The 26981-nt window shown below is 38.6% G+C and overlaps 1 protein-coding gene and 1 long non-coding RNA gene across 3 annotated transcripts in view; one reads left to right on the top strand and one right to left on the bottom strand.

Annotated features, from left to right (window-relative positions):
- The window catches only part of COG5 (component of oligomeric golgi complex 5), a 174843-nt gene that overhangs the window by 138549 nt on the left and 9313 nt on the right, over positions 1-26981 (top strand). For both annotated transcript variants that reach the window (XM_015627190.3, XM_015627191.3), the window contains exons 15-21: positions 12232-12342; positions 13718-13780; positions 14583-14686; positions 16050-16287; positions 24595-24671; positions 25157-25283; positions 25847-25926. In XM_015627190.3, the coding sequence (XP_015482676.1) occupies positions 12232-12342; positions 13718-13780; positions 14583-14686; positions 16050-16287; positions 24595-24671; positions 25157-25283; positions 25847-25926 (800 nt within the window). The remainder of the gene's footprint in view (positions 1-12231; positions 12343-13717; positions 13781-14582; positions 14687-16049; positions 16288-24594; positions 24672-25156; positions 25284-25846; positions 25927-26981) is intronic.
- Positions 11919-24598, bottom strand: LOC117244398. Its single transcript, XR_004497379.1, has 2 exons — positions 22086-24598; positions 11919-21505 (listed from the first exon to the last, which is right to left on the bottom strand). It is a non-coding gene; the product is annotated as an uncharacterized LOC117244398 (long non-coding RNA).

Genomic DNA, 26981 nt, shown 5'->3' with positions numbered 1-26981 from the left:
TCAGACATAAGAACATTTGTGTGGATTTTTCTGGGTGAATGACGTTTTAAGATTCTGGATTGTTTTGAAAGAAAAGTCAGCATCAGCTGATGATATCTGTGATATAGAGTAGGCAGCCTCTTTCTCACTGTCCTGGATCTCAGTAGTATATTGAGATTTATTTATATTTACTTAAGTAAATATTTGAGTTATGTAATGTTATGCATGGTTCTAAAATGTGCATCAGTTGCAGAGCACTGGAGCAATATGAGCAGTAATATATTGGCACAGAAGATTTCTTGAGAAGTAACTGGGAAGCTTTGATTTGGTCTGATCTTGGTTTTGAATACAATGGTGAAACTGGATTTCAGATGTTGTAAAGCAATTCTGAATATTTAACTGGCTTAATGGTTAAATGTAAAGTGACTCTAACGTGAAAATTCTGTGATTAACATTATTTCTAAGTTTCTGAGAGCTTACTGAGATTACTTTTCAAGTAACTGGTACTAGATAATGTAACTAAGACAATGTTATTGTAAAGTATTATTATGTGCCATAATGATGAGAAGCATGTGCTTGATGACAGACTTTTTTAGTGCATTATAATTTAAGAAAATAAATACCAAAAAAAAAGCAGAAGTAGAAAAGTGTAACAATTCATTGTTGTGTCAGCCCCCTCTGCAGAGGCAAACACTACATATCCCAATCACTGACTGCTTGTCCCCAGATGGTCTGTGTTTGCTTTTCAAAGAGAATATGGGTGTTGAAAACAAGTAACTGTCCTCAGAACAGTAAAAGCAAGTAAATTAGCTTGGTCTCATCTGTGTGACAGCAAATTTGTATTATCGAGGCTTGTTCTGATTAGTGTTGGCCTCACTTCAAGGATCAGCAAGAGGCGTTTGTTTTTGCTGCAGAAGGGCTGCGTATTGAATTGCTCCACACTGTCACCCTGGTGTTTGTGTCAATGTCTGCCTCTCACTTCAGAGCATGAGGTCAGCAGGGGCTTGTGACTGACACTCAGGACTTAATCTGCCATCCCAGCTGTGAGCATCTCTCTGAGAGGGAAGGGTAGCAGGGATGTCTGTACTAGGGAGCAGAAGGTTCCTGGAAGCACCCCTGGGCACTGTGGCCAGTGGGGCCGGGCAGTGCCTCCTGCCTGGGTTGGGGTCTCCTTCCCCAGAGCAGTGCCGGGCTGCCGGAGCCTTCCTGGCAATGGTGTGTGCAGGACTGCCTCTCCTGAGCTGCAGCTGGAGCCTGGGGAAGGTGCCTGTTGGCCCAAGCCAAGAACTTGCTGATGAGTGCCCTACCAGCTTAGCAGTACAGACAATCACGTGCCAGATTCAGGGATCTTTCCTGGCACCCTTTAATTTACAGCTATGGGTGTAGCCAATATGTGACTGAGACTGAACAAGAGCGAGATGCAAAATCTGTTCAAGAGGAAGCTTAAAATGCTGACAGATGGGAGTAATTTTTTTCTTGCATCTGGAATTCAGACTTCCTTCTGCTGTAAATAAATCTCTAAGTCAAAAGTTACATGTGATTTCTTCTGTAGTAATATTGCTTTTGGTCTTAAAATTTTTTAGATTGCCAGAGCTACAAAATATATGCTTTCCAAAACATGTTTTTCTATCTGCAGTGCTTGTCAGCTGTACTTGACTTATTTTCATATAGCATTTGGTGTTTCTACCAGAGTTTTAGACCTTGAAAAGAATACAGTTGTCTGTGGCATTGTGGCTAATTGGCATCTTAAAATACTGCTGGATGGGTGCAAGAAAACTCTCAGGTATTAACTCTTCAGTGTTCATCTGTTTCTTCAAGTAGCCAAGTGTTTCTTTGAGCCAACTCAGATGACACCTTTTTGCATGCCAGTGCAACCAAGCCCTTCTGTAATTTAATATTCTATTTTTAGTGAATGTAATGGATGGAGATACAGGCTGAAGACTATCTATCTATCTGTCATGTTCAGATATTTTTAGAGCACTGATCTTTGTAATGCTGATCAGCACCAAATGTATTACATAAGATTAGCATCAAAATATATACAATGGAAAGTCAGCTCTGCTGCAGTTGTTCTTAAATTATTTTTAGTATTGCCCACAAAACCTGTATAGCTCAGTGCATTGCCCTGCCACTGTGCTCTGTCTCTATAGGAAACATTTTTAAAGATTTATCTTTTCTCAGACTATTCAGTCTCAGGTCTCCTTCCTGAGACTTCAAGTAAGATAGTCAGTGATGCACATTATGAAGATTTTAATAAATACCCACTTTCCACCAGGACTGAAACTGAGACAAATTGTCTTTCCTTGTCCTTCAATCCAATTTATATTTGAACTTGTGATTAGCAGATGCAAGATTCCAAATTGTTTTACTTACATTCCTAGCTAGTGTTGTGTTCTTTATTAGTGATCGGGTGGCTTTGTCTTTTGCAGTTACCCGTAATGATATTTTCAATTTTCAAATTTTAGTGGATACTTGGAACTCATATCTTCTCATTAAAGGTATCTGGTTCACTAGCTAACCATTTAGAATGGATTGGAGTAGATTACTTGTGAGAGTTTTCAAGTTTATAGACAGACAGTACGACAACAGACCATATTCATTTCATACCACTCTAGAAAAAGTATTTTTGTGTTTCAAGTTTTCTGAAAAAAGCTGATCCTTTCCTTTGTGTATTTTTAAAAACTAGTTTGTAATTACTGAGGCTTAAAATAGATCTCAACTTTCTGCATATCCATCCCATTATCATAACTACTTGTAGCAGATGAATCTTGATTTTTTTTTCTCATAATTTCTTTCTTAGTGGGTTTATGGTGCATCTGATATATTACAATCAGTAGAAAAAAGTTTGCTGTTTGTTTTTGGTGATGTAGTTTTGAACATGTAATGCTGTCATGCCTTGGCTTTACAGATCTTCCAGGATCTCTCTTCCTGAGAATGCAATTAAATGTGCTCTGATCTTGGTTTATATTACTACTGTTAAAAACAATCTCTACTTTATTAATGCTTTTCCTTGGTGGCTTGTAAACATAGTTGCAATAAAGAGAATGAGGAAAGAACAGGCTAGAATGCCAGGTGGAATAAAAACCCAACAATTAATTCAGCTTAAAACAGAGAGCTGAGAAAGAGACAGTCTTTACAAAGAATTTTTGTAATGTCATTTGTAGAAGAGAAAGTGTCTGTCATGCTTGATCAGGGCGATGAAGATTTAACTAAGCTGTTTTCAGGGGATTATTTAGATGATAAGCAATATGAATGGCATATTTTTGTCCAGAATCTAAAAGGCTAAGTGTATTATAACTGATCCAAGGACTATATTGGAACATCTTGGCTTAATCAGTGAAATTATGAAAAGTAGAAGTGCGAAGGAGGATGCGATTTAAAAGTTAAAATATTGCAATGAGAAAACACTTGGATGAGAAGGATTGATTCTTAGTTTTCTCTGAGTAATCATGGAGACAGGATTATTTTTTTCTGAACCTTTCAGTCTGTCCTTTGTTGTTGACTAGGAAAAGGCAGAGAAGGGCTGAACTAAACAAGTTCCCCATTAATTTTGACCCCATCTGTCTAGTGGCAAGACAAATATCCATAACATGTTGCAAGAAAGAAAACGTTGATACAAGATGGCTGTAATTCTGGTTTCTTTTAGGGAAATTAAGAAAATGAAGATCTCATTTATGGAGGAAAGCCTTCACTGAGTTAGCATTAGTCATATATATTTCAAGGGGAAATGTACCTTGCACTACCCAAAAAAATTTTTTGGCCCTGTTAATTTATACAAATTCCTCAAATGAAATATTGCTGGAGAAGCAAGAAAATGGATGTGAGCTGCATCTCTGTTAGGATGTTTACTGATGTTTATTGACATAACTGTATGGTTTGGGGTAGCTGTGTTGATTTTTTCCCCACCCATCCTCTTATGTGACATAGTCAAACTCATCTAGCTGAATAATTCAATCAAGTAGGGGAGAGCAGGGTGGAGAGGGAGAGAGAAAAGACTTCCTGGAACCATATTCTTCCACTGAAGGGATAAAAATGCACTGGAATTCTGGCATCAGATTTAAACTCCAGCAAATTTATGAGGCCTGTGATGGTTTTGAATTGAAAAGCATGATGAATCCTTATTGTAATGACATAAAGTGAATTTCTGATTGCCTTTTTTATTATGTGATCTTTATAAGAATTAATCCATGTCTCTTATTAGATGGTGTTACATTGAATTGTAAGCTTTCATTTGCGGGTGAATCACTATTCAGGACATATTCCAACAGTGAGATTTGTCTGACAGTTCCAGGGAAATGTATCTCGTCCTCCTGTCTAAATGTCGAATATTGTGAACTTCGGAGGGAAGTATGAAATCTAATAAGCTCACAAATAGTCAGGAACAGTAGTGAAATGACACCTCAGGAAAGGTTTATGTAAATAACGGGTCAGTAACAATGGTGTAAGTAATGTGAAAGATTATGTTTTCCCCATTTCTTTTTTGAGATACATGAATTAATTGTATTATGCGAGTACCTTGAAGACATGGTATTACTGTCAATGAAAAACTTGTATCCATGCTATTTAAATGAGAAAACCCAAAAATATAAATTCAGTGTTTGGCACATTAAAAGAATTCATTAATAGGTATTTAAATAGAATATGTGGGAGGCTATTATATAATAAAATAATTTCAGAATAATTGCTATTTCACTGTACAGTAATAAAAGCTAAAGATGGCAGTAGGTCTAATTTAAAAATAATCAAAAGTCAGGTAAGGTTTTGTAATTTATTTTTTTGATGGAAAGATGAGAAGAGCTTTGTTAAAACAGTCATTAGGAAGTACTTATATTGGTCAGAGAATACTTGGAAATACCTATCTGATAAATCACTTTAAAAAGCATTTAAACTTTTAAAACTGGAATTAAAAATCTGGAGGAGAGAGTTACATTAAATAACTTCATGAAGGATTTTCTTTTTTCTCATGTTGTCTTTTGCTGGTTAGATCGTGACTCACATAACAAATGTGTGATTTTTAATTTATTTTTTTTTAAGATATACTGGCTAAACTCCAGAAAAAAATCATCCAAACATAAAAGTCTGATTTTGAGAGTACTGTGTACTTCATTTTATCTTGCTAGGAAATTGGTTAAAAGACTTCTCTTGGCCTAGTATTTTGCTAGTATGTAGAAAAAGAATGTGATTGCACAATCCTTACAGTATTTTGTTATAGCAAGTTCTAAGTCATTTCTTAGCAAATTCAATTATGTGATTCAGAAAAGGACTTGGTTAAATGTTGATAGATATATGTTAAAGGATTTGGAATTTTTCAGTTTTGGAACAGCTGTAATGAGAGTTGGACCACATAAAGTTCTATTACAAACTTGTGTGGGGTGGTAATATTCTATTCTCAGTTCATGCTGGACTTGATACGACAAAAGGCACATGGCAATTAAATAAGTTGATTGGATTTTTTATGTATAGGTGAATATCACCCTGTCATGTTGAACCTCTCATGTGCCTTGGGGATGGATGTGTCTGTTCTTCACCTCTGGAGGGGCATTCTAAGTAGCTGGTTGAAACCAGGAGCTAATGGGATTACATATAAGATATGATTAATCATTCAGTCATTAATTTGGCAAGCATGAAAAATGCAATAAACCGTTACAGTCAGAGCTATCAGGATCAACACACATTGTCCTTGAAATCCTCCTCAGACTTGGGCTGGCTGGATAATAGAAGAGGCATAATTTTCTGTAGTTGAGAAATTATTCCAAGTGTTTCAGGTTTAGGATTCTCTGAGATTCCTTAAAGGAACTGGTTTTCTAAGTGCTTTCTGCTATCACAGTTGTTTTAAAGCAGCTCATTATTTAAGCACCATGAACCATTACTCACTTTTGATTACTTGTACAGTGCTTTTCTTCTCAGATGATTCAAAGACTTGGAGATAAATCCTGTCTTTTCTGTTACAGAAAGACCATTTGCTGTTTTTCTTCCATTTCTTTGGCTTTTGAAAATATTAAGGAAGAAAAACCAAAACAAAGCAAAAATACCCCTGAGGAAATGGTTCAATGATTGCTGCTTCTTCTAACATGAATAGTATGAGCATGATGTTAGGTCTTTTTTCCTGGTCAAGGATGTAACAGTCCCTTCAAATTTTTCTTTCCAAAATAATGATTATGTTTTCTGTAAGATTTTTAATTACTTCACCATAGACCTCCTTTTCTATATTTCTAGAATATTATATTTTCATTTTTTTGAGGAAGCTAAAAAAATATATTCTGGAAGCTACAAGAATATCCTGAAGGTACAATATGCATGTTATTATGTACATTTTAAATTATTGCCTGAACTCACAGCTTTTTCCTTTCCTCATGTTTTGAAATATTTCTTCTTTGCAAAATTAGAAGCTGCTCCAAGAACATAAATTCTTACTTATGATTTATTCTTAAATTTTTGTTGGTTTTTTTGTTGGTTTTTTTTTTCAATTTAAAGCAGAACATACATATTAATTTATCCTCATCAGTCAAGGACCTTATTGCCACTGACATATTCATTCAAATCCTACACTTTGAACCTCTAAATGATGTCTGTTCTTTTTGCAAGTTATTCTGTAAGTAGCTAATCCATTAAGTGGACTACTAACTGAGTTCAGATTCTTCTGTATTTTTCTGCTAAATGGTGCTTTCTTTAAAAAAGTAGCAAACTGATTCTACTAAACCTTTATGGTTTTTAGGGGAAAAGAGATTGTAAAAGGTTCCTTCTGCAGTATGGAAAACGTTAAACCTAATAGTAAATCATGCCAATTATTTGTAGTTTATGGGAAAAATCTCAGGGCCAAGCCCTATCGACTCAGAAACTCTCTAAATGGATTCTGTGCTTTATAATAAGTTGTTATGATCAGGCAGGAGGCCAAGTACCAGATGGATTGATTGCCTTCTGCCAGAGGTATGGCAACATCAGCTGCATCTATTAGGAATGCATTTGTTGCTGAAAATGTCAGCTTGACAACTGGAGTTCAGTTTGTGCTATCACAACACTCTTTAGTCTTGTGATCCTGGAGTTAGATTGAATGATTTGTTGAGAAGCCCTACTTTAGTCTTATTTTAGGATCTTCTCCATACTCCTAAATTATGATGATGTTTCCTGCTCTAAAGAAAATGGGTTTGCTGAGGCTGTTTCAGAAAAAATCAAATAAATGGAGCTTTCCAAAACTGTCAATAAGGATGCACAGGAGATCTTAGTTGCTAAGTATGAAACTGAAGTTTTTTACAAGATATATAGTCTATGAAGGGAATAGTAACAAACCAGCTCACAAATCAGTGTCTCTTCTGAGCTGCCACCTGTTGAAAGAGGGGAGTGTTAGTCACTTTGAAGCACTAAAAAAATTACAGGAAAAGATGTATCAATAGTCTGAGCTTTCCTACAAGAAAAAGACAAACTTGCTTAGCATTTTATTTATAACCCAAGGGAGAGCTGATGATTTGGTTCATGGCCTAATCTAAATTCTACTTTCATTGCTTCTTGGTGAAAACAAAAATTTAATCCCAAAGCAATTTTATTATTGCACATGTCTCAACATGTGAGATCAAATCCATGCTGTCAAATTTCATGTCTGTTCTTAGGCATCAAACACAGAAAAATGTCAAATCCAGAACACTTAATCTCATTATTTCAAGACATGTTTCCAACGTAGGTCTGTGCAAAGGGGTGCAAATATATTTATAGGGTGAGAATGCATCTGACATGACTACTAGGGATCTGTGCTACTGCTTTAAATTCCTTTAATAGCTAGTGAAGGGAAATAAGTACATACAGGGTGCATGTACTCTCTTCCCAAAGTGGGGGTTTTAAAATAATAATATTTAATAAATAGGTGAATTACTCAGTGGAATTCCTTACTTCTCTGCATTGTGGTTTCCTGCATGTGGTCAGGTGAATCATTCCTGAAATTTTCTGCTCTGGGCAGCTTACTGACCCAAGGTGAAGCATCTGCACTCTCTGGAGGTGAAGCAGTGTAACCCTGTAAGTGTACTGGGGGATACAAACTAAAAGAAACTCTTTTTCAGGAGAACTTCTGAATTCAGTGAGAGCACAGTGCCAGTCATGGCTTACAGTTTCTTGACCATATCAGGCTGAAGTAAGTCAGGTGACCTTAAATCAGCTTGTTCCTCTTTGTGATACATTTTTTGTGCATTGGCGTTTACAAGTGTCCTTTTTGGTTCAGTAAGCTACCTGATATCAATCTACTGCTTAGTTCTCAGATTCAGTTGAATTAGATTTAAAAACCCCCAGAATTCTTCTATGCAGCTTCCTCCAGCTAGTCAGCTGCTGGATTGAACCTGCATATTTCAACCTCCTACTTCAGAGAAAACACTCATATATATGTCAGAAAGGCACTATCTCCCTGTGTTTCTTTATCATTTCAGTTTAACAGCTGCCCTTTCTGTTTTTAAATGCTGCGTGGGACAGAAGCTCACATTCACATATTTTAGGGCACCACGAGACACAGCCTTTGTCCCAGTGCCTGGATACATGATACAACAGTCCTGGCTAATGTTTCCTGGTAGGACACCTCTCTGCCTGACTCTTCCTCACAAGCATCCCATGTTGGCAGTGTGCTCATGGCCCCTGTTGGCAAAGGCAGCTCACACTGACGAGTCACCCCTTATAGAATTGATGCTTGCTGGGGAATGGGTGCCTGTGCCACTACCCATGGAATTACTGTGAATAGTAGACAGGCTTGAGGAACAAGCAGAAACAATTTAACCACCTGAAATGAAGACAGTAAGATATCAATTGCTATACTTAAAGCAGATACAGAAATGTGGAACAATTACAGTCCTTGTTGTTGCTGCTCATTCAGGTCTGGCTTCAACATAGTTTCTTCTCTTTTGTTTTCAGCTAGCAGGCTTAAACCAGACTAACTCCCAGGGTGACTGACAGCTCCCTGGAGATGGGATCTGGCCTTCAGCTGCACTTGGTCTTCTACTTGTTTCCCAAAATAGATTCTGATTTGGGATGAAGTCACCCCTTCTGTCCCCCTTGTATAATTTACCCTTCCTGGTCTTCTGCATTTCAGGATCTAACTGACTGATTAAAAAAGCATCTGATTTTTTCTCCAGTGCCCTCATCAAAAAGAAGGCGTGTGGATTGTGTCTTTCAGACAGCTTGAGCAGACGTGCACGGGCTTCACACTTACTTGACTTAACCTATTTACACAATGCAATCCCCAGTGGCCAAAAACAGAGGAAGAGTAACATTACCTCTGGGTTTAAATGCAAAACCTGTGTCTAGCACAGAACTTTAAAAGTACTTTCTGTGTAAAAGAGAGCGATAAATGTGAATCGTTGATAAAAGCCGGTATGTTGGAAAAGAAACCGAGGAGTGGTTTATGTCTATAGCAAAAGGATCATAAGCCTGGTTTCTGGAACCAGGGAGACACAATAATCACATGTCTCCTAACTGGATGCATGATTGCATAATGGATATAAGGGGGGTCAAGAATGCAGTGTGAGGCATTAGAATACTGGAATAATTATAAACTGTCTGAAATCCAGACTCTTGCCAGTGACACAGTGGATGTACATGAACCAAACTGGACAGAGTGCAGAAATTTCTTTTCTTGAGGCAAAGTCAGAGATACCATTGTGGTGACAGCAAGGGAGACTTCTGGAAATGGTAGGACACACCTGCCCATATAGGTGCCAGGTGTTCCCATGGCACACCTTCAGGAGAAATGTCCTAGAGAGCCCTGGGCTGCCCTGTTTCAACTGCTAGTTACAAGAGTCAAGTTTTTCAGGCCTCTTTGCTTTAGACCAGTGGTTTTAGGATGTAGAAGGGATCAGCACATCTAACCATGGATTTGTTAAAGGAAATTTGTTGCATTTAGCAGCTGCAGGATCATGTCCAGAGAAGCTACAGTTACCAAGAACCATCATGGGATACCAATGAGATGGGCTTCTGCTCAAGAAACCATTCATTCAGCATTAGAGCAAACTCAGATCCAGAGTCAGAGAGCCCTGAACAGAGGCAGGATGATGGGTTTTGAGGGACAGAACCAGGGTGGAATTCAAGGTCAGGGACCACTAGGAATACAGCAAGGGAGAAATCCCAGGAGCTCAAACCCTATCAGACCTCCCTGGGCTGCCACCCCATGAGGGTCTGGGATGGGACAACTCTTCCAGGGCTCACAGGGCACATCCCCCAAGGCAGAGGTTTTAGAATTCACACTAGCCAGGCTATACAGCCACGCCTCTCTCCTTAATAATGCTTATCTGAAATAAATCTTTGCCTCCCTGGGTGGGGAGCACCTCACAGAAATTTAATATGGTAAACAATTTTACAAAGACAAGTTGTTTTTAAGGTATTTTCAGATTTTGTCTGTGAAGCTGTCATGCACTATTTCTGACTGCAACAATTTCTTGTTATTGCAGAAGGGTTGTTTGTACTCATTAATGGTTTTACTTACCAGTTAAGCTTTTTCATCAGCAGGAGAGATAGAGTCCAATGTCTAAGAAATTGTGAAACCTTTACAACTGTGAGGAGCTGAAATTTAAGTAACTGGGATGAAAAATTGTACTGGTTTAATAATATCTTTTATGTTTAATAGTTGTAGATGTGCAAAAAGATAAATTAGTCTGTACAGTACCTTAAAAAACATGGAGAAGAAGGTTATTTGTGTCTGGGAGGGTGGTCAGCAAGGTGGACAGAGTCTGTCTTTGCACAGCTGTTTTGTTATTAATCTCTGAAGCTGTAAATGTGAGAAGCAGAATTCTGAAAACCAGTCAGGTCTGTCAAATAGAAGTATCTAGAAGGAAACAGCGATGTTGTGGCTCACATGACTGTTCTCATCAGGGAGGGAGGAAAATGCTGACACAAGAATATATTTGTCAACCAGTTTAAAGATACATTCTGATATCAAATAATTGAAGGTACATTGGAAATTACAAGGGCCTCAGAAACCTATTTATCCTGAAATAATCCTTAAATTTGAAGAAAGAGAAATGAACTGATATTGTCACCATAGTGCTATGAATAAATCAGAGCTCCTGGGTGCTTGGAAAAACCTGTCTAAAACTTCATTAGCAATGCTGGAAAAGCTAGATAACTGTGCTTATGTGCTGGCTGTGTTTATGCTGTGTGGAAGGTATAGGAAGTATGGGAATAGTCTTTCAGTAGTAAAGATTCACTGTTTCTTGTAAGTTAAAAATTTTTATATTATGTTTGTTTCTTTTGCTTTTAATTATTACTGTATGCTCAGTTTTAGTTTAGGACCTTTCTGTAGCACCTACAACTGCATTCAGACACACTCCATGAAAGCCTCTTTACCATTTGCTCAGTGAGTTGAATATATTTTTACTGAGAGACTTTTGGAGCTAGGCATCTTCCGGGATTTCCTGGAAAATAATTCTGTGTCCTGAAACATAGATAACTAGTTAGGTAATTAAATCTCAGTAAAGCCTTCTATTAATAGGTATTCTTGCTTTAATGTTTAGAATTCTTCTAGAATTTGCATTTCCATTTCTCAATTCTTTGTATTTCTGCAGCTTTGAGTACACAAGAAAGTTCTTGTTTGTTTACCAGTTGCAATTTATTATATTTTAAATTGCAAATATATGCTGTGGTATCCTTACAAGACTGTTCCATAGTTAGTGGCTATTTATGTATCATCCTGGAACTTTGATTTCTGCTGTAATAATAAAAAATGCATGCTTTGTGCAGTTTAACTATGAAGAAATATTTATTTGATTTTTGCTGAAAAATTCATAGATAAAACTTTAATAACAGGTCTAGCAGTTTTGGTCATTGTAGTTCTGTTTTTCTATTAGCTTATAAGCCTCTAATATCTACAAGGCCCTCAGCCATCTATTGTAAAACCAGATCTTTTAAGGAGAGGCTTGAATGGTTGTTAGAAGGACAGACTTAGGGCATACAGAAAAATACACTCTGCTCATAAATAAAAGCTGCTGGCAGTTTATTTGGCTTCCTCAAGTAGGTGATTTCACCTGATTCTTAGATTACAAAATTCAAATTTTGCTGGGACTGGGTATCTCCAGGAGATCTGGGTCTCAGTGCTGTGGGAGCTGAGACAAGGTTCATGTCGCTGTTGTTCAGTCTGTTTAATCTGAAGATGGAAATTCTATGAATCAAGAGTTAAATGGAAGAACATTGGGTAGTGAGGGCCTGTGGCTTTCTGCTGTGGTTGAAGTTTAGTTTGGGGAGATGCACCGTTGAAAACGTTGGTACCAACAATTTCTGTGATCCCTGCAGCTGTCTACTCAAGGAGACGCCAGCCAGGTGATTGGGCCACTGACGGAGGGCCAGAGGAGGAACGTGGCTGTGGTTAATTCTCTGTACAAGCTGCACCAGGCAGTTCTGAAGGTAGGCTTCTTTTGGCATTTCTCTTCTTGCCACAGTGTTACCTTGCACTATCCTGTGCATATGCTCCGTTTAGCAGATGAGAGCCCTTGACAATTAAAGCCCAGTTTTGTGTTAAGAGTGTTAAGAGCTGCACCTTGCCATGCTTTGTACATCTCTTTGAGGCTGGGCTGGCCCTTGTAAGCACCACTGTATGACAAATTGTCAATATTAGAAAAATAAAGATATGTTTATAGAGAATAATCACATCTGACAGCCATTACTTTGTGAACATAAAGAATTGAACTCTTTGTTTTTTCTTATCTGTCTTTGTACTAATCAGCCTGATAGCCCCCTTGCTGCATCTACTTCAACCCAAGCCTATTTTTTTCAGAAGACCTTCAATGCTTTCCCACAATTGTGGCTAAACAGAAAAGGGGAAGGAAAGAGGGAAATCAAGAAATGCAATACCTCACAAATATCTCCATACATTATTACTGTGACTAAAATATGGCCTGGAAATTTTTCAAAACCAAGCAGAGTTATGAATAATTCCAATTTACTTTCTAGTGATGCCAGTTGTTAGAGTCTTTGTAAACTAAACCAAATAGGTATATTGGTAGTTGCAGTAAATCGTATTTCAATCCTAGCCTGATTAGAAAAAAGATCATGAGTACTTCTGACTCTGGCTATGTTCAAAGAATTTTAAAAAATGCTAAAAAGCCTATAAAATTTCCTTGGATTTTGCAAACAGATGGTAGATAACTTTTAAGTCTGCTTTCTCTGATGTACTTAGTAATGAACCTCATGTGTCTTAGTGTTGGAGTGAGATCTGATATGATTCAGTATTTGAGTTCAGTACTTCTCTGGCTTAAAAATACTACTGTGTAGCACGTTCAAGACTGTAAGGAAATTGGTAGAATAGTCCTTCAGATCATTCCTTGACTGTCAATTTTAATATTGTTCTAGCTGTACATAAGCAACTATTTAACATGTAGTGCTATAATAGTCATAATACTGAGAAAGAACAACTATTCCTTCAAGTATTTGCCACAGAACTGCTTGTGTAGCTCTCCATGAATTCTATACTTAGCAGTGGGAGAATACACCAGTTATTTTTATTCTGATTCTGTTAGCCCTTCAGCTAAATTTCAGCTTAACTCCATTGAGTCATTTCTTTGCCAAGGCAGAATAAGAGTCCATAGGAAATCTGAGAGCAAAGGACTGATACTGATGCATTGAAAATTCTGTCTGTATAAAGCACACTTGATAGTTATCTGTAGCTATGTAAACACTCATTACTAAGGATAACTCAGTATGTTTTTAAATGAAGCTGAATATTATGTATTCTAATAATTTGCTGAATGCTGACTATTAACAATTACTTTACAATTTTTAGGTTATTACCAGTCAGAGCTCATTTCCAGCAGCTGCTGAGCAAACGGTCACAACTGCCTTAAAGGTAATTGAATGTCCATATGCTTCAGGGATAGGGATGAGCTTGGCTTTCTTTGTTACACTTAAAATGGGCACTTATTTACCACATATTATTTTACATCAGTATATTTAGTAACAGGTATACAAATATTCTGACATTTCTAATTTATTGTATCTGCAGCTCCATATGTGTTACCTGTGCCAAATCACTGCTTGAGTCGGGCTTGTATTCAGAATATTCTCATAACGGTCAGAACATAGATGTCATCTGACTGTGAAAATAAATGTCTTTCTCTGCAGCATTCACACAGCAATAGCTGGATCCTTCATCACCCCCTTCCTCCCCCGACAGATACATCAAATTATAATTTTTATGCGACCTGGTACTTTCCTGGAGGGGGATGTGGATGGCGGTGCAGCCTCTGTGGATGACAGCTCTCCAAGTCCATCCTGCTGGGCACTGACCTGGGAGGGGTTGTGTGCAGGGGAATGAAGGGCAGCTTGTGTCTGGGGAATGAACAACTGAGCCAAGTGTGCACCAAAACATGTACATGTACAAGCCTGGAATGCCAAATTGCTGTGCACCTTTTTGAAAGGAGGCTTTACACAGAAGCAGCAAGCAGCTTTATTTCTGTACTTTATGGGTAAAATCAGTTAAAGAGAAATGTTATCTTTAGGTTTGGTTCTCCTATTTAGCATTTTCTAATGCAGAATAATAAAAATCACTGATAAAATGAACTGCTTCCTGAGGTATTTCCGAGGTGTCAAAATGCAAATGCCTCTAGTTTTTGTTTCCTTACTTCTGCCTTTTTCTTATTCTATTTTAGGCAGTCCATGATCTAATGGGTAGTGCTGTTCAGCCGCTACTGAACTCTGTAGGAGATTCAGTGGAAGCTATTATCATCACTATGCACCAGGAAGATTTTTCTGGGTAACTAGAAATATCTTTTAAATTTACCATTGCTCTCGTAAGATGTCCTGCATGTGTGTAATAGATTGTTATTGCCACAATGTCCTTGAAGCAAGAGTGCTTGTTTGTTGAGGGGAAGGCGATGCTTTATGGCTAATGAACACAGGAAGCAGAATTACACCTATCTGTTGAAACCAATTAATCAGGTAGCATCCGTCTTCTTTCCTTCCCCCTTTTTTTTATTCATACTGGTTGAGTAAAATTCATTTCAAATAGAAAAAGAAAGCTGACAAGAGGCCATTTTTGTGCTTAAAAAAATCCTTTTGCTTTCAAAATGTGGTTTTTTTTGGACAGTCTTCAGAACTGTCAGCATTCCTGTTTCTCAAAGCATATAGCCTCTGATGTAATAGTTAATTTTAACTTTTTTTTAAAATCTCAGGTTCAGTGTCTTATGCTGTTTTTTCTTAGCATTTTAATTAATATTTCCAGGATTCTTTACGTGCCTGGATCTTGAATCTGATGTTTAATTGAGACTTGCTTCCTAAATTTTATTTTAGTTGTCATGTCTGTTCTGACATTGCTTGTATCATCATCAGTTGTCCTGTTTTCAGTCTTTGTTTCTGATCTTGAAAATTCACTGGAAGTAGTATATTTTCAGAGATGTTTTGAATTTTCCTTTTGACTTTTTTTTTTAAACAATATTTTACCCTTACCCTTTTTGGCATCAGTAACACAGTACCTCTCTAGGTGGGTAAATAGTTACCAGCCAAAGGCTAAGTTTTGTTAGATAGCCTGTGTGTTCTTCTAAGTTTGGAAGAGCTCTTTTGCCTGACTGTCAGTCAAAGAAAGGGAAACAATATTGGTTTGTGTCCAGGGGCTTCTGTGCTGCTTCTGTGATAACTGTCACTGTAATCCTGGGTTTGAAGGAATCTAAGAGACTGATTCTATACAGAGAACAGGTTTGGGATTGACAGGCTAAATTAGTAACCCTGTGACGCGTTTATATTTTATGATCCACTATTAGTTTCAAATCAATAACTGGGACATTCAAGTTTAGGATCTGGATTTCAGGTGTAGACTCCAAATCGAAGGAGGCTCTGAAAGTTGGGTAGGAGAGGGGTGTTTTCCTTTACCTCGTTATTTCTTGTTTCATCTTTTAATTCTTTATGGGCATGGTTGATAAAGAGGTACTTTTTGACTGTAGTTTCAGGGAGAGCTACATTCTCCGTATTCTGAGTAGAAATGAGACTCTACAATTCATGCCATGACTTGGTGGGGTAGGAAAATAATTTAAAATCCAATAGGTTTTGGTTGTGTTTTAAAGATGAATTTAGCTGCCCCTATTTCTTTTTCTTCTTTTTTTTTTTTCTTTTCTTATTTTCAGATCATTATCCAGCTCAGGAAAACCAGATGTCCCTTGTTCCCTCTACATGAAAGAGCTTCAGGGTTTTATAGCAAGAGTCATGAGCGACTACTTCAGACATTTTGAATGTTTTGACTTCGTCTTTGATAACACTGAAGCCATGGCTCAAAGAGCAATTGAACTTTTCATTCGCCATGCCAGTCTAATAAGGCCCCTCGGAGAAGGTGGGAAGATGCGCCTGGCAGCGGATTTTGCACAGGTACCCTCAGTGCTGATTTCTGCTTTTTAGTGTCATTTCACCAATTGCACTGAAAAGTACCAATGCTTTTGTCCCTGTTGAAGTGTAAACAGGCAGTTGTAGAGATTGGTGCATTCCAGGTCTAAACATCCTCTCTGATAAGATACTGGATCCTGAGAAATGCATTCACTACGTAGTTGCAGATCCCTCATCACTGTAAGGCACGTTCAGGGAGGTCTGGCAGCTCCCTGTGCAAGTGACTGTTGCATTTAAATTCAGCTGCATCTTGGCACGTTGTCCCACTTGGCTGCCCTCTTCAGCATGTCCATCATTTGCCACCATTCATCCACTTCATCCTTTCTCCCTCTTCTAATGGAAGAGTGTGTCACTTCCTTAATCGCTCTATATATCATGGTGCCCACCCCATGGGTTAATGGTTAACTCAGCTGCTTTGCAGTGAAGGAGACAAGGTAAAGAAATTTCAGTAACCTGGGGAAGTGCTGCCCAGTTGGAAACAGAAGGGCAGCTGTCTTTTGGGATTCTCTTCATGACTCAATTGACTGACCTACCTCTCAGATATACCTAATTCCTAAGCAGGACTAAACCACAAAAGAAATTGCCAGATTCATATCCACTACCTGTCTGTGTTATCTACTATATTAAAATTTAATTTGTCAGCAGTACCACTGTATGGTTAACATGCCAAAGAATCAGGCATCCATGGTTCAATCTTAGGCTGCCCTTTGCTATTATCTGAGTGGAAAAGGGAATTAGCACCAGCTGTCTGCGTACTGAATGCTGCTTTTGGCTGGTGGGTAACTGAGGTAGGAGAGAAAGGCAGGGAGGGAGGAATTGCTGCCACCTCCACTCCTTCTTGTGGCTGCTTTGTATCATTTGCCTGTGAGTTACATACTCCTGAGTAAAATTTTTTTATTCATTACTCAAACACAGCGAATCAGCCCTTAACCACAGAATTGAAGGGGAAGTTTTCAATTGCTTTCAGCAAGGAGGTTCCATTCCCTTCTATATTTTGAAGACAATGACATAAAATTGGAAGCAAAAAAAGGACACTTGGCTCTTCCTGTGGAAGGAATAGAGATAATTTTTGCAATTTATACTAATTTTAACTAAAGTAAGTCATATAAATTTGGAAAATATTTTCAAAAAAAGAAAAATTTACTGATTGTACAGTAAAAGCATCTGATCTAAGCACCTGTTACAATCTAAAAATATTTATATACAATCTAAAAATGTTTATAATTTTTTAAACACTGATTTTTCCCATTTTGATATGGGCTGCCTTTTAACTGAAAAATGAAGGTATGTTTTCGTAGAGTGTAGGAGAATTTGCATGGTCTTCCCCACTGTGTTAACTCCTGAATGGACAGCTGTGTAGAGATAAATATTCTGATTTCTTTTGTACCACAGAATCAAAAAAAAGGGTTTGAATTCATTCCTGTCTTCTGCCTTCAACTGTTGCTGCATCTGGGGGCTTGTGTTTTTCTTTTCTTCACATTACACTGTACTCTTGGCTTGTTTAAAAATGGGCTTAAGACAAGAAATCCGTGTCCAACCAGCTGCATGGAGCCAACTCAGCGCTCACTCTGTGCCTTTGAGCATCTCTGCACAGAGCTCCTCTGGGTGTCCCAGGCTGCACGGGGTCCAGAATGGCCCGGGATAGAAGAAAAAGGATTAAAACATTTTGTTAGTTTAAATCTGCCTTATATCCATGTTTTCTATGTGTGTGCTCCTTCCAAAACCTGGTGGATTTTGTGCACATGCCCATGATGCCAGTTCCTGGGAGCCTGGGAGGAAGGTGACCCAGCTCTGACCCAGCCAGGAGTCCTGGTGTAAATGCAGCTTTAATCCTAATGAGGACTAGGAGAGGTTGCTGCTGCTTTTGTCTGAGGAGGGCAGGGAGCAGGTATTTAGCTGAGCTGCTGGCTTGATGAAAAGGATAAGTTTTTTTCAAATGGCCATAAGTGCTGTGTTCAGGGGTTTTTTTTCAGTCCCAGAAAGGCACTGCATTGTTGGACCAAAGCCAAACCCAAGGGAAACAACCGGCCTGGAAAGATACTGTGTGTAGGAGTAGGTTTGTTTATAAACTGTTTTTACTTATGTTCTGTCTTGTAATTTTTAATTTTCTCTATACAAAAAAGGGTTACTTCTTCCTGCTCAAAACTGACTTTTGAAATCTAAAATCCCTTCTGGTATTTTGGGATTGCTTGCAAGGAAAACACCTGAGCAGAAATCTGTCTAGAAGCTTTGATTAATTTGAGTTCTTATTATAAACACATGTGCAATGAATCAAATAACCTTGGATTGCATCAGATTTTGGGTATCTCATGCTTCTTCACATTCTTTCAGGGCACTCACAGAGTTACAGCTGCCTTATACTCAGCAAGAATAGCTTTGGCTGAGAGTCTGATTTGAAAATTTTGCACTGAAAACGTGTTTTACTGATAAGTTGCCTCAAAACAACAGGTGTCCACACAGAAGGGAGAAAACGAATTTCAAGTTCTCTTCATTGAGAACTAGGTTCGCTGAGGTGAGGTGCATAACAGCCAATTTTCTGGAGTGAGGCTCAGGTACTCATACATTAGGAATTACTGCTGTAGATCTGTTGAATTCTCTGTCTTACCCTGTTTGCAGTGTCAGTATCGCATTTGGCTGTCCTGTGTGTTACAGATTCCTCAGCAGTGAGACTAGGTGTGTGCTACTGTGGCACCTGTAAACAGAGATATGATAGGCTTGAAATATGCCTGAATATCATTAATGTAATTTCATGTAAATCAGTGCTTACAGGAACACGGGAACATTTGCAAGCCCTAGGAAATGTGCACAGCACTGCAAGGTTGTTATCGAGTGCAGTGCCACAGCTCCTCAGGAGTCTCATTTGAAACATTTCCAGTCTACAGGCTGAGTGCAGCATCTTTCATGCTCTCAGTTTTTATGCAGGCAATTGCACAAGATTACTTTTCAGCTCATTCCTGTATACTCCCAAATCAGCTTGTTTTATTTGGTTTTGTATTTTCAAGGTGCCCATAATTCAATATTCACATATTTAATACCAAATTTCACTTTTAATTCAGTACTTGTCAGATTGAATAAAAAATGTTCTCCTGGAGGCAAGCAAGCCCTGATGGTTTTCAACACTTCTGTTTCTGGAGAGTGAAAGTTCTTCTCCAGAGGACATTTTAGCTTGCTTGGTATTCAGAGTTGTTACAGCACTTAGGCACGCTTTGGGGGATTGTGCCTTGTAGTTCAGGCCTTCCTAAAACCTGATGGAAGTGCTGGACAGAGCAGCAAAGAATGAACTGTTTTTATTGGTCCTGTTTGAGTTGATTCTATTCTCTACATGCTTTCCTGTATTTCTTATCTAGGCATGATTTATGGTTGGGATTTTTGGCATTGTTCAGAGAGTTTTGATAGGATACAGTTAATGCTGACACCAATTATTCAAGTCTTTCTCAAAAATTACTGCAAAATATTCTGATTTTATTGAATTTTCCTAGAAAAATGTTTTAATGGTAGAACTTTACAATGCTAAATTCTAATGTAGAAGAGCTGTTCCTATCTGCTGGCTAGTTCGTGGTCAGAATTTGGTTTCCTGATTCAGTATGTGGCATTAAAAAAAAGCAAGACTATTAGGCATTTGGATTTTTAAAATGTAGACAGATTTGCTCATTTGATTAAACACAATGATAAAGGTGTAAAAGTGCTTTTCATAATTTTTCCTAAAAAAATTCCTTTCTAGTTTCTTACAGAGAAATGAGAGCAGCAGGATGCTGTAATCACAGTTGTAGTCATAAAGACAGAAATTACTAAAGCTAAAATACATTTAATGTTTTGTGCTAATTATCTTCCTGGAAAGAGGGAATTATTTGCTGATATGTGTTATTTTAGAGGTGTTACAGCTGAAGGATTTACTTAAACATCAACTGCTTTGGAATTTCTGCACTGGGGAGAAATCAAATTGCACATCCCTTCAAGGCCAGCTTCTTTCATATAATAGTTCAGCCCTTCTGCTCCCTTGCTTGCTAAAGCATTCTGTCCTAGTGAATGGCTAGAAAAAAAGCATTTTGAGGTAACATTTAAAAACCTGGAATTCATCTTGGCCAGGAGGAAATGTAATTGCTAAAAAATTTAATGTTAAGATTTTCCAGCTGAAAAAGCAGCTGTTTAAGTAATGAGAGATCTTGAAAATACCACAATAGGCACTAAACAATGACTTCACTATATTTTTTTTTTTAAAGCACTCTTCAATATATATGCATTATCTGTATCTAGACTACATATTAACTTTACCCTTGGGTTGCTGAACATAATCCAATTAGAGAAGCCAGGCATGTGATGCAATTTTTTCAATATGGCCAGCCAGTGAATAGTTCAACAGATAATTGACCACCTAGCCATGGGCTATGGCAGAGTCATATGAGAAGAAAAGATAATATTGCCTTTTTGGGCTTAGAGAGCATGAACCATTGAGGGGAAGCATATGTTGGGTTGTGTCCTGCGAAGCATAGCAAACTAACATGTATAAATCATGGAAAAGCAATGAGTTTTGAACAAAGCTAGAAGAAACAAGTCATTGGGCCTTCTTCTGTTCTATCTGCTGCTTGCTTTTTGGCAAGCACATTCATCTCCTAGTGATCCCCTTGGACTCTGTGTTAATGATTATATCACATCAAGCCTCTTTGTTTACAGATTACTGCTTGAACATCTGATTTATCACTGAATTTAACGTGTATGTTTGAATTTTCAAATTTGCAGTTTGGAAGGGAAATTTGGAAAAGAAACAGAAAGTTCTGCTTACTCTTTTATATGTAAAGTTCACATGGCTGAGTGAAAGGCCTTGCACGCACAATACAAATACCGGCTGCCAACAGCCAACAACATCCCCTGATACAAGAGCTCACTGACAGGCTTTGAAACTATAGCTGTGTATCACAGCAAAGGCTGCTACAGTATAAACTTGCTGTGTGAATCCATAGTTGATGCCGTTTCAGGTGATGACAGGTAGCACAACCAAGAAGTGATGCATGCTCAATTCTCTGCCCAATTCCAGCACCTTAAAAACAGCAGCTGGTGCAGCTGAATGGTTCCTCCCCAGCAGTTCTTCCTGGGCTGGCACAATGCTCAGAAGAGACACTAAACCCCTCTCAGTGGCCTCAGAAATGATTGTGACAGCAGAAGGATGCTGTAGCATCCCACCCTGTCACTGGGCTCAGATAAACACCTAAAATTCAAGCAAAGAAAACAGTCTTAGTTATTATGTGAATTAATTATACTTTTTCTTGGAGAGAGATTGGGTTATAACACAAAGACTGGTATTGTAAATTTTAAAAAAAGAGTTTCTGTGGTTTATGTACATTTTTACCACATTAGTTTTCACTCATTCCCACTCTTCATGAGTCAATGTGAGATAGTATAGTATGCTGCAAAGCTTAAAAACAATATTTTTCTTTGGCAGCTATTACTTCACGAATCCACCATCTGCTGCCATTAAATCTATCTAGTTCTAGCAATACTAATAATTTCCTACAGTGAATAAAGGTTGAAGATGAAGTAATAGAATTTTCCAAAGTAATTTTTCTTCTTTAGTACTTAAGACTAAAAGTTTTAATTTACGGAAACTACAAGGTATATTCAAGAGAATTCATTTAAATTTGTTTTAATAAGGGATTGGTTAAGCTGTAGAAAGTTTCACTTAACGTCTCATTACTTCATATTCTGTTCCAGGAGTGAAACAATCTTTTAAAACTTATTAAGCAAAATTATATTTTGCTATGTTGTTATTTCTTCCCCCTCATGAGTACCGTTTGATCCACACATCTCTTGTTTCCACAAGTCAGACTGGCAGTTTGTTGCCTGTTATCAAAGTCTCTGAAGAACCTAAAGGAATTATCTTCTCCCTGGTCCCTCCCAGTTACATGCCCAAGGCTCCCACCAGAGCTGGGACACCAGCTCCTGCAGGATATCATTGCTTCCAGCTGTCCCCAGCCAGTACTGACGCCTGAAACAAAGCTCTGGAGAAATCAGTCTTGCTCCCGTTCGTTTTTCAGGATCTGTAGGATTCTTGTATCATGATGCAGCAAAGCAGACTTAGTTAGCTCCTCTTTTTGGCTGCCTGCTCCTGATCCTGTGGGGCAGAGCAGCCTCTTGGCTTCCACCTGGTGCTCCTGGGGGAACAACATGCTGAACTTGCTGTAAGCTTCATTGCAGCTTGGAGTTGGAGCATGTCCCTGCAGCAGTTCCCTGCAGAGCCTGCCCTTCCTGGGAGCATGCCCTCACTCCCTGGTGCCAGCAGATTCAGCACAGCACAGCAGCTGGTGGCTCTTGAGCCACAGGGACATTGACCTCTCACCTGCGTGCAGGAGAGGTGACCTCATCCTCAGTGTGTAGAGAGGGGCCATTTCATAGCCTAAAGACTTGGGGACCAAAAAGGGCAGCAGGCAAGAGGAAGCCAGACTGTTACTCAGGTCTGGAGCTTTATCTCCTTATTCCACATCCTGGATTTTTATTCACTTTCTTCTCCTGTGAATGAAACCTGCATAAAATGCAGATTTCAAGTGGCCTGGAAGTGCCTGATGTGGGCATGTACTCTGAGGTCCCTGGGCTCAGGCAGTGGCTTTGCACTGCCCATAGGAAAGCTCTGTGGGGCATTCCCCATTGCTTTCCAGAGCTACCCAGCTCTCCTGTCTGCAGGGGAAGCCAAAGTGCTTGGGCTAGGCCCTGTGGCTTTCCCAGCTTTGCCTGAGTGTCACATAGGGGGTTACTCCTACAGACATGATCCACCTGACCTGTTCTAGGTGTCCACCTGGGGAAAGGTGCATTCACCCCCCAGGAGTGGCTGCTTCTCTCCACTGCCTTTGAAGAGAACCTGTATGTATTGAGAAGCAGGTGAGATGACTCCTATACTGCCACCTGCTTTTAAAGAGGGATGCCTGAAGTTCAAGGCTATAGCCTTGATTTGCATTATTCACTAATTTAAGTTTTTCTGAGTTTAGTTGAACTATGGCATCATAGTTCTCTGCACCCTATTTCTTGTTTATGCTGGAATCCCATGTGCTCTTGGTGAACCTGATGGCCCAGCCATCTTTGTCTGAGGAAATGCCACAGCTGGAAAGAAAAATATACCAGTATTAAAGACTTCACTGTAAATAGTGTCATATCACAAACACTTTGAAACTCGTTCAGCAATATTACTTACAAGGGAAACTCAGTGTATGGTGGTTTTGATCTTGTTACTTATTTTAGCTGTCATCCTTTGAAACTTAATTTAATTGTGCATTATGTGTAAATCAAAGTCTGAATAGTCTTTCAAGTTGGGGATTTTAAAAAACAGAGAATAAAGCTTGATCCCTCATTTGACTGACACTTCAGGAATGCAAAAAATAAAGACTTTTACTCATGTCTGAGTAAAATTACCTGCGGGGTTTTTTAAGTGGTAGTGTTTGTATTGGTGTGCACATTAACTGAAATTTTGCAGTGTAATGATCATGTTCAGTCTGGGATCTAGAAGGGAAATTGTTCTTTCTCACTTCTGTGTCCTCAATGTTAATGAAGAGCCTGTGACACAATTTAGATGTAAAAACCCAAGTGGAGCCCGGCTCTTCTTCAAAAAAGCAGAACTATGCTTAAAACAGAAAATGTTTTAAACTTGTTGGTTTTTAAAGATGGTTGCTCTAACTCAGAACCCAAACAGTGTGAAAATAAGTATGAAAATAATGCTCTTACTCTTTTGACCATGACTCCATATGACCCCTTGGCAATAGATCACAGCTGCCTTATAGCTAATCTGTATAGGTTTTGTGCCCCAAAATCTGGGGCTCGCTGTTCAGGAAAGAATAATTTTGACCTTGTCCTTCACCAAAGGAAAGGGTGCCCAGCTGAAATGTGTCCACAGTTTTAATGCTTTAGCAGTGGAGAGCTGCCTAGATTTGCTTTCTTCCCAGGCTGCAGTCAGATTTTTGGGGTATTGACATAAGTGCTTCATTAGGAAAGTCATCACCAACAAAATAAATCTGCTGCAAGAAACAAAGCTTTAGTCTCAGAAAGCTCATGAGGCCCCTTCTGTTGTTATGCACAGACTGTCTCTATCATTTGTCACGAAATGCTTATTGTATTGCCAAGAATAAGGCAGAAGTCTTGACTTGGGCAACATGGTATGAAAGGAAGACAGCTTCTTGTCTTAATTCAGCCACCAGAGAGAAGTCACTGACTTAGTCTGCAAGTCTGGATTATTGCTTAAAAAGCAAGCTACTTCAGTACCAGGTGTTATGTTTTGGGAGAATCGAATTCAAACTGAAGTGTTTGCTTTTGCAGATGGAGTTAGCAGTAGCACCGCTGTGTCGACGAGTCTCTGACTTAGGAAAATCTTACAGACAGCTGAGGTCATTCAGGTGAGTTGCAGTCACAGTATGACTAAACTGTATTTCAAAACTGATTTATTACCTCGTGTTAGTTCTGATTGAAATGAGAGCTTTTTTGGCAACACCCACCTGCAAATTAGAAATAGATTAAAGTTCTTTTAAATTTTATGCAGAGTATAACTATGATTTAACAATCTTTGTCATGCAAATGTTGGCCAAATTGTACTTTTTTGTCTTCCTTTCAGTACATCTTCTGTATGACAGCGAGTTCTATAGTTACCTTAAATGTTTTCACTGAAATACAAAATTTACAGTCCCGTGTTGTTTAATTACAATAGGCAACTGCTGTAAATTTTTGCAAACTGGACCTATGTTGGAAACCCAAGGTGCAGAGTAGTGGCAAAAATCTCAATGATCCTATCCTAATGCAATATTGCCACCACATAGAGGCACTTTTCTAATGCATAAGATAAGCTTTTTCTTCATTTCATGAGTATATTGTTACATTTTTCCAGACCACTGCTGTTCCAGACCAGTGAGCATATTGCCAGTAGCCCAGCTCTGGGAGAGGTTATTCCATTCAGCATTATTCTTCAGTTCTTATTTACAAGAGCACCACCAGAGCTAAAATCACCCTTCCAGGTAATAAGATCAACATCTTTTATTTTCAGATGTCCTAAGGTGAAATGAGCATTGTCGTTTGCCTTAGCTGTTTTAGTTGAAAATTATTCAAGTGTGTATTTTATATAATTTTTTTGGTTTTGTTTTTATTGTGGCAAAGGTATTATGCTAATTGGTTTACTAAATTAAATGATTGATGATTGATTGATTAATAGTAGGTATATGATAACCTGATATTAAATAGACTCTGAATTCTTTACTATTCTGTCAGCTCATAGTAGAAGTTGCAGATCTTTCTCCAGTCTGCAGATTGCTTAGATCCTTCTCTTGTAAGATGCAGGAAATCTAGATTAAAACCCTGTCGGAAATGGGCCAACAGCTGATGTAGGAGATGACCTCTGAGCTCCCAAATAACATACTGTCCTACCCTGTTAATTGTCTTTGATTTCTTAACTCAGTCCGCATCACTGCTGTATTGAGAGCCTCATGTGGCTTTCATTTATGTCCTCTTTGATTCTGAAATTGGTGTGTCTGTTTCTTTTTTTGCATTTTGTGTAATTGGTGTTTGTGTTTCTCTGTACCAGAGGGCTGAGTGGTCCATTGCCCGCTACTCCCAGTGGCTCGATGATCATCCATCTGAAAAAGACAGGCTTGCTCTCATACGGTAAAATCCTGCTTCTTTCTTTTCTGCACTTATGGTAACGGAGCACTAACTTATCTGCACACTAGGACTCTTGAAAAGTGAAGAAAAAAAAAAAAAGTGCCTCAGGAGATGTATCATAAACACCATTACCTTCTCTCCACTCATGGGATGAGTTGCAAAGTGGCAGAAATTTAAACTGAACTCTCCTCTCCACCTCCCTGTACTCAAACTCGGCAGTGCCTTTAGAAGGAGCACATAATCCTCTTGTAAAGGAAGTAAACCATGCACAATGATGGTTTAAATTAATGAGTTTTTGCAAAACTGCCTCTCTCTTAACTGCTGGAAAGTCAAGGCTGCAGCTGTCCTGTCACCTGTATCAGGAAAGAGAAGCACTGAAAGCCAAACCAATATAAATGCAGGTAGAAATCTAAAGATGGAAGACCCTTGTTACACACCTGGAATGTTATTCTTCAGGAAATCAGCCCATGATCTTTAGAAAGTAATAATTACATCAGATTTTGAAATCTTGCTAGAGTAGATGACTTCATAGCTAAATATTATTTTGCATCTTAAGATGTTAGGAAAAGTTAACAGTCTTGTTTCTCAAATCAAGCAAAGTTTTGAAGTATGTTAGAGAAAGCACATTTGTATGAACATGACAAAACCAACCTAGGGATCCTCAGGGTTCAGATGATCATTTGGCTCCTAAAGCCCTAAATTTTCCAGCCTTTGTCTGTGCCCCCCACACCAGTGACCTGGGAAAGGCTGTCCATGGAGCTGCACCAGGCTCCATGGCCTGGGAACCAGCTCTGTCCTTGAACTGCCATGCCTGGATGTTGCCAGCTTTTGCTGGAGTGATAAAAGCTGACTTTTACATTCCAGCCGACAGTGATAGTGCCTGAGAAAGTCAACTGTTTTCTGTCCACACTTCTAAAGCTGCCAAGAGCAGTCTGCTATAAATATTTACACTTCCTGAAGCTGATAGCACCACCGTCCCATGTAGTGAATGGGCCAGTTAAGGAGATACAAGCTGATCACCAGTAGATGTTACTAGGATTTATTTCTGAAATATTAAA

The sequence above is a fragment of the Parus major genome, chromosome 1A (genome assembly GCF_001522545.3).
Source record: "Parus major isolate Abel chromosome 1A, Parus_major1.1, whole genome shotgun sequence".
NCBI classification, from domain to species: Eukaryota; Metazoa; Chordata; class Aves; order Passeriformes; family Paridae; genus Parus; species Parus major.
Note: the sequence above shows the minus strand (reverse complement) of the source record. Positions and strands in the feature narration are given on the sequence as shown.